This window comes from Polyodon spathula, chromosome 43 (genome assembly GCF_017654505.1).
Source record: "Polyodon spathula isolate WHYD16114869_AA chromosome 43, ASM1765450v1, whole genome shotgun sequence".
NCBI classification, from domain to species: Eukaryota; Metazoa; Chordata; class Actinopteri; order Acipenseriformes; family Polyodontidae; genus Polyodon; species Polyodon spathula.
Window position 1 is genome coordinate 1,229,371 of NC_054576.1, and position 8,315 is coordinate 1,237,685.

General features: G+C 41.8%; 1 protein-coding gene across 1 annotated transcript in view; it reads right to left on the minus strand.

Moving 5' to 3' along the window:
* The window catches only part of arhgef3l (Rho guanine nucleotide exchange factor (GEF) 3, like), a 29,243-nt gene extending 23,864 nt beyond the window's left edge, over positions 1-5,379 (minus strand). Inside the window, exons 1-2 of the mRNA XM_041236989.1 lie at positions 5,152-5,379; positions 3,768-3,825 (exon numbers count right to left, since the gene is read on the minus strand). Of these exons, the coding sequence (XP_041092923.1) occupies positions 3,768-3,825; positions 5,152-5,183 (90 nt within the window). The 5' untranslated portion in view covers positions 5,184-5,379. The remainder of the gene's footprint in view (positions 1-3,767; positions 3,826-5,151) is intronic.
* Between the last annotated feature and the right edge of the window lie 2,936 nt (positions 5,380-8,315).

The window sequence follows — 8,315 nt, forward strand, 5'->3', positions numbered from 1 at the left end:
TGTGTTTCATTGTTTAGAATATTGAGTAAAGTATACGGCTCTAGGCCTACAGGACAGTAAACTTGGCAAACAGTGTCTTAGAGCTCCAGTCGTTCTAAGTGCCAGCCATCTAAGAGCCACACATTCAAGGGCAGCCTGAGCTGTGGCAGTCCGAGCGAGGACAGGTGGAGCGACTTTTTCCAAACCTTTCCCAATGGCTACTAGAGGCCTCTTTCTTACTCTGACACCAAATGTCTGAGTTCCCTGGACAAAGCGGGCTCACTCTTTCTCCTCTCCTAGAACGAACACTGGTAAGTATTTGCTTCAGATACTGTTACTAACCCCCTCTTCTCCTGTACTGCCTGCTACAAACTGTAAATTCTCCTTCCTAAATTTTTGTTCTCTGACTAATAAATCTCTGCTTCTCAACGAACTTATAACTGATACTAATCCTGATCTTTTCTGTCTAGCAGAAACCTGGCACTCTGACAGCAACCTCTCCTTTGATGCCCACATCTCCTCTGTGGTCAAATCTTCCTTCTACCACCTTCGAAACATCTCCAAAGTCCGTCCCTACCTTCCCCTCCCTTTTGCTGAGATACTCTGTCATGCATTTGTCTCCTCTCGACTCGACAACTGCAACTCTCTATATGGTGATCTTCCGTCAAGAGCCATCAAGCGACTGCAGCTAGTTCAGAATGCTGCTGCCAGGATCATTACCGGATGTAAAAAAAATGTGATCACATTACCCCCTGTCTTGCTCAGCTGCTCTGGCTTCCCATAAAGTTACTTTCAAAACTCTTCTGCTCAACTACAATGTCCTTCATCACACAGGTCCTGAGTACCTCTTCAACCTGCTGACCTACTATGAACCTGCCCACGAGCTGAGGTCCCCTGACTCTGGCCTGCTTGTTCTCATCAAGCAGGAGAACGCTCGTTTAGCTTCATGGCCTCTACTCTTTGGAACTCTCTCCCAGCTTTGGTGGGTGATGCTCCCACAATCGCTCGCTTTAAATCAACTCTCAAGACCCACTTGTTCTCTCTTGCTTTCCATGCTCTTTAAGCCTGATATCTGTTATTAGCTGCTGTGTCTTTGCTGCTTCTGATTTTTCACTGTATCTTATTCTTATGATTCTATATGACATACGCATCCACAATGTTTTCGAATTTTCACATCCTAGCCTAGTATTTAATGCATTATGGATTGTTTTTCACTGTATTTAATATATTATGCATAGTTTTTTCCTGTATCTTGTAAAGCTCTTTGTGATGGTGGTCCACTATGAAAGGCGCTATATAAAATAAAGATTGATTGATTATATATATATTATATTATATATATATATATATATAATATATATATATATATATATATATATATATATATATATAAATGTTTAGTATTACATTGTTTTTAAAGGACAGAAACATAATGCAATACACAATGACTTAGCAAAATAAAAGTATTTTGCTAACTTTTTGCTGAAGCAGAAGACACAGTGGATACTAAAACACCAAGTAAAACTGTCGTCTTAAAAAAATAAGCAATTTTGAGTTTTCATCTGAATATCTCCTATTGGCTAGATTCAGTCACTCCAGTATTGTAATAAGCACCATATGCACTGATTGCAAACAGGTCCCGTTACCTTCGCAGTCATTCGGAGTGGTTGTTGCTGTGATTACATGTGTTTTGTTCAGTTTGTGTTCAGATACAATATTAGTTCAGGAGATTCTCTTCAGTTCTAGTTCTTGCCACAGACACAGGTAACATTGATCAGACACTGAAAACCTGCTCTGTATTGTGGAACAAAAGGAAACCAGAGCCACAGCTGCTGTGCACTAGATAAAGATGATCACTTGTTTGCAAGGCAATGCAATAATCACTATGGAGCTGTTCTTGTATGAATCATCTGCAAGCAGCAGTAAGAACAATTCCACTTGATCATATGTACCCTGCATGTACAGTCACAGTCAATGACAGTCACATTTCAAACAGTTAAAAATGTGATGAAGAACTCTGAGATTCTTCACACTTGTAACTAGTTTCGAGAGCAAACTCTTTTAGACTAAAGGAGCCAATGAAGTGGCTGCCCTCCTAGAGAGGAAACAGGCCACTTCCTGTGTGGAAAACCCAAACCATAGAAAGATATATAAAGACTAAAGCCGAGCTTGTGGGTAGACAGGATACAGAAGACTGAGCGAGCCTTCTAAGTAGGTGCTGGTCCCAGCGTCACCTTCATGAAGCATGGCCCTTGCATAAAATGAGGGTGCAAAATGTTTTAGCAGCATAATTTAAGCCAAATTCCATCGTCTTTTTGCATTTATAAAACACATGTTGTGAAAGCGCAGCATTGGTCTGTTCACGTGGCTGTTCAGCGCTTGCCTGGTTGCTTTTTCATCCGTGTTGCATATCTTTTTTCTTTTTTTTTTAAAAGCATGGTAGTGTTTCACACGAGTTCGTGCTAAAAGAAACTCGGTTTAAAACGATGCTGCTACTGTAGCTGACGTCTTTGTAAGTTTCAAGTTGTTCAAACGGAGAATCATTATTTAAATTCAAATCCACTCTCGGCCCTGCTGACAAGGACATTTCAACAGTGTGTACTCGGCGACCAAGATACGAAATGGAACGGTATTAGCGATCAGTACTTCACGATCGATTAGCAGACTGATTTGCTTTGCAATCGTAATAATACAACCTGATCTATCTACACCATCTGTAGTGGTGCATTTGCTTTCTGTTATTTGTTTAACTGAAAGTAACGGACAGAGTATGCAACATTTTCATTAGACTCAGCAATGGCTCTGCTTCTGATTGTATCTATTGTTTTAGTACAACGTAGTCTTAAATAGAAAGCAACAGTAGATCATTACATCCTTAACTATGTAGTAAATCACACCACAAACACAGTAATAGATTAAAATAGAAATAAGAGAGTAGTTATCATGCCACCAAAAGCCTGGAAGAACACCCGCTGTTTGTTTTCAAACACACATTCCCCCTCACATACTTTCTTTATAAATGTGTCATAGCAATATTAGAAGCTGAAATTCAGTCAGTCAAAGTCAAAGCCCAAAGACTCTGTCCAGATTGACCAAACTGTATCTCGAAAAAGAAACCAGGTGAACTCCTGGAAATGTTCTTGTTGGAAACAGCACGTTACTTAAAGTGAACTGAAAGCAGTTTTGCATCTATCAGAATAGATCTGTAATTCTTGCCCGCTTTGCACTTTAATTCGCTACCCAGGTCTCAATTGTGCAGTTTTGAAAGAAATGCATGTTACAGCAAGCATTTATTTGCATTATAAGCATGCCTGGTACTGACTGCATTAGTTTAAAAAAAGTTCTCAGTTTCCAAACCTTAAGCACAGGAAATCTGTTACACTTGCATCTCGTAGGTCATTTCACCTTTGCAGTGTCTTCTGGGTCATGTCACTGGCTGAAAGCATGTCAGGTTAATTGAAGAGTCAGCTGATTGGTTAATCAGCTGGATGCCTCAATTAAGTGGGAGGCAATTACAGCATGTAGGTGACCAAGGAAGTGCAACACTGTGAAAGAGTGAATTGCAAACAAGGATTTCCTAACCTAGTGTAGTGATATCAGATTTTAAAATTAAAATGCATATTTACTACAACATGTGTTTTCAAACTGCACATCTGAGGCCTATAGAACACATTGAAGCGCACTTCAGGTGAGAATTATTTTGTTAGTTATGATCACTTTTAAGAGGCTCCGCATTGTCACTCGAAACCACAGCAGGCTTTGAAACGGGTCAGTGAGAGAGCACTTACCCCCGAGATATCTGAGGCATTGGTAAGGGTGAAGAGCCTCTCTCTCTGCACTGGAGACCTGAGAGAGAAAAAGATGGCAGTGTAATCGTGTTCACATACAACCTTTTAAAATCTCAAAGCTCTACGGACTGTTTAAATGTATTACAGTTTGTTATACATGTTACACTTTAAAAAAAAAAATCACCAAACTTTCAGCACTGTTTTAAAGTGTTTTAAAATGTTAATGACAAAATTAACAAAATTTAGTAACCCCCCCCCCCCCCCCCCCCCCCATTTGTAGTCTTCTTCAACCAAGAAGTGGGGGCTCCCGAGGACTTGACGCAGAAGCACATGGGCTTATATATATATATATATAAATTCAAGAAAGGACAAACAACAGTGTCACAGAATACCATGCATATGAAGTAGACGCCCATATGCCTATTAATGACATTATATAGTAAATAAAATGAATTGTTCACTCTCAGAACTTGGGACTTTTCAGCAAGTTCAAAGCCAAGTAATGCAGACAGACAGCGAGATAATTCTCTAGCTTCTATTTCCTGCCCTTCACCTCTGGAGTGCTGGGTTACAATCTGGGGGGTCTAGGTGACACAGAAGATAATACACTAGCCTCTCATTTCTGACCCTACTGTTCAATTGCATCTGAGGATGTCTGTGTCAAAGGATATCACATTTCCACCAGCGCCATTAATTTTCAGCAGTTCCATCTGCAACCGGACAAACAGTCCTCTGTGTATTCATTTGCTATTTTAAGCTACCTCCAATCTATTCCTGGCAGTTCATTCACAGCCTTCATGTTATTTAGAGGCTAATCAGGTCACTTCCACCAGCAGTGAGGAGAGCTGGATTTCTGCCAGCCCTGCTTGGAATCAATATGATCTAATGGAAATGAACGAAGCCTGGTTTCTGATCACTTTCAAGTCAATGCCACTGGCAGGTGGAAATGTAGCTTCAAGTCCAGTTATTCTTGAGTACTACCTAATGTACTCACATTAGGACTCAGTCAAAATGGAAGGCCTTTTCTCAGTGACGCTTCTAATCAATCCAGTTCAGTTTGGACTCCTTTTTGAATGAGCATCACACTGCTATTACACAACAATACAGCTGAATAGGATGACTGAAGCTATGAGATGTCTTCTAGTTTTACTTTAGAATTGAGCATGTTATAAATCACCAGGTAGTGAACTTGGTTTGTCTCATTGGTTTTCAGAACTGATTGCACTTTGATAATATCATTTCGAACTGAAAAGCTCTCAAGCTCCTGATTAAAACAAACTCTGAAAGCGAGTCAGTTCCTATCAGCTTGAAACAGTCTGAACGAACTTCAGTGTGAGCTGGGCCGAAAATAAACGATTGCTCAGCACACATTTCCATATCTTACCAGGAAGCAGTCTCGCTCTCCTCTTCCTCCATCGCCTTCTGTTTCTCTAATATCAAAACATCCTCCACGTTGCTACGGCAACCAGCCTTCCAAAATGAGCTAAATCCTTGAATTATCTCTCAAAAAACACAGAAAGAAAAACAAGAGAGGACTCCTCTTCGAGCTACTTTTCAAATATTCTCTCTCTCTCTCTCTCTCTCTCTCTCTCTCTCTCGCGCGCTCTCTCTCACTCGCTCGCAAACACTGTTCTCAGTCTCAGACCACATCCTTTCTCTTTTAAATAAAAACCTGCAGCAATACGGGGAAGTGCACGTCCTGTTATTGCTCAAATACAAGTCTGAAGGTGCAATGTGTGTGTGTGTGTGTGTGTGTGTGTGTGTGTGTGTGTGTGTGTGTGTATGTGTGTGTGTGTGTGAGTGTGTGTGTGCAATACTCCCTTTTTAATGTGAGCCTGTATAACATAATAAGTTTTGTGGCCCTACAGAGCTACTGAGAAACATGTATTATTCATGGAGAAGACTTTATCCAATTGCCATGAAACTTGGCATTAACATTATATAGCATCAGTTACTGAGGAGATCAGATCCTGGGGCTATATGGGGTGTCTGTCTGTCCATACATCTGTCCACCTGCATGTGATCATTTATTTTTGCACATATCGGAGAACCACCTATCAAATCGTGATTCAACATGGACTATTCAACATAGTTCTGGGACGAACACAGGACTTTCATATTCAAATATTCACTCAGAATATAAATATTCGTTCTGATATTTGTTTGTTTTCAAAAAGTAATGAAAGCCATTATATTTCTCAACGCAGGCAGCATAGCAGCAAGGACAAGGGTGTGGCCCCTGTGTGTGTGCCTTTATTTTACAGCAAGACATTGCAATATGTAACATGCTATAGTAAACAAAAATATGCCAGGAGTGAAGAATACATTGTGAAGAATACAATACTTACTTTACCCCAGTGAATTAACTACCAGACAAAGGATCTGAAATAGCAGCTCAAGTTAAACACTGTTTCATTTATCCCCAGAATAAATGACACATAAAGTTGAAACAGTATTTTATTTAAGCAAACGAAAACTGAAATTGAACTTTAAACACTTCAAATAAAACAAACATTGAAATGGTGTTGTGAAGTGAAGGGGGAAAAAAAACTCACAGTTTTGGTTCTCGTTTATTACATTCTACATAACAGAAAGTTGCAACAAAAAATATATATATTATATTCAGTCTATATAAATAAAATCACTTCACAACATTTCTAGCTAGTTGGGCACTGTTTAAGCAAGCCATTTCAGAATGACTTGCTTGCCTTTTTTCTGTCCCATGAGATTCTAAAGTAGCACAATACTTTTTTGGGGTCCAGATGGCTTTCCACAGAGAGCACTGTGTGTGCGCGAGCATAATCTGCTTTGTTTACTTTTTGCTGTCTAAAACTTCAAAATAGAGCTGCTGTGTTGATCCTGTGTTTATGTATACAGGATAACTTCACTATAACAAACCATTCTTATAATGAACACCCGTCTTTAACGAGCCCAACAACAAGAACTGATTTTTTTCAATGCAAATGAGCCATATTAGAACAATCACGTATAGGATCGACCCGGATACAACAGTACTTTCTCCAGTGTCAAGTGTCTATCAGTGAAAACAAAGACCGTGGTTGACCAATTCAAAGATAACGCTAATTCAAAGATGACCTATTGTACAGTAATTCACTGGGCACCTACAAGAGCTTGAGAGTAAAGAAGGGCTGAGGGGCAGCGAGCTTGAAGCTTGTGGGTGCTTGAGTGACCATAGTGTTAGAACATAGGACAGGCTGGACAGATCCCTGTACTCAAAGGACGGGGTCAGGAGGCATCCTCTGGCTGCTGAGCGGCTTGAGACGAGAAAGGGCAAGGACAAGACATACAAACAAGACAATCTGAACTCTCACCGAGGAGGACGAGAGACAGAACATACAAAAGACGAAGCTCTCAAGTCCAGGCCGGGGGTCAGGCAGCATTCTCTGGCTGCTGGGCGACAAGGAGAATGAGACATAGAGGACAAAAGGACAGATCCTGTCACTATTCAGGCAGCCTCCTCAGGTAGCAATGGCTGGCAGCTGAAGGAGAAGAAACCGCCCCCCCCCCCCCCCCCCTCCCTGGCCCAACTCGACGGGTGGGGGACTCGGCCTGCCTCAGAGGGGCAAGAAAGGTGGTCGGACCTAGAAAAGAAACTAGGGAGAGTGATAGCAGGTTCCAAGAGGGACGGCAGTGACTTGGGCAGGAGGCCGACCTGATTGGTTGAGGGAGTGAGACTCACTTGCTCCTTAAGAAGGACCCCTCCACTCCCCACAGAACCACACCGTGTAGATAGGAAAGAGACTGTAGAACCTCACATAGATGATAGAAGAGGCTGGAAAGAGAAACAAAACAAAGAATCAAAGAGAGATTAGTATGACTGGCTGTGAATTGGAAGACATCTGCGCTGTGGAGAGGAAAACCCATCCTATGAGAAGAAACCTCTGGTGGACCTGGTGGAGAGGTTGTCCCCACTCAGGGCATAGTAATGAGGGAATGGTGAGCTGCTGCAATGTCCGTGGGAAATTACCTGATATACACCTCCAATGCTAAAGAGGACCAGCGTCGCAAGGTTTTACCAGGAGCTGGTTGATTCCAGTGCCTGCAGCAGAAGTGGCTGCTCCGATTCGGAAAGAGTGGGGAGAATAAAGCTGAAGGGAGAGTCCAGACCTGGACAGAAGGGTATTGCGATGGGAAACAAACCACTGTCTCGTAATGATGATTCTTGAAGAGAGCATCTGAAGGGAGATAAGAGTTTCTTGATGTGACAGTCTGTTTTTGAAATCCTGATGAATAGGACAAAGTGATTTCCATGGACTTGAGTGCCACAGGCCGATGGCTGAGAAGCTTAAGATTGATGGGACTGAAAACTTGACTAGGCACAGAGCTTCAATGAGGATGCCATCAAAAGGGGTGAAGCAGCGGTGACGGAGGGAGGAGATGAGGCAAAGGAGGACATACAATGAGATTGGTTGTCTTGATGGAGAGGCGGGAGGGAGGCTCTCAGGCGGACCTCCTGATGGAGAAAGGGGCCAGGTTAAGTGACAGCCTGAGGTATGTGATAAAGGCGAGGAGGTGCTGATGGTTATA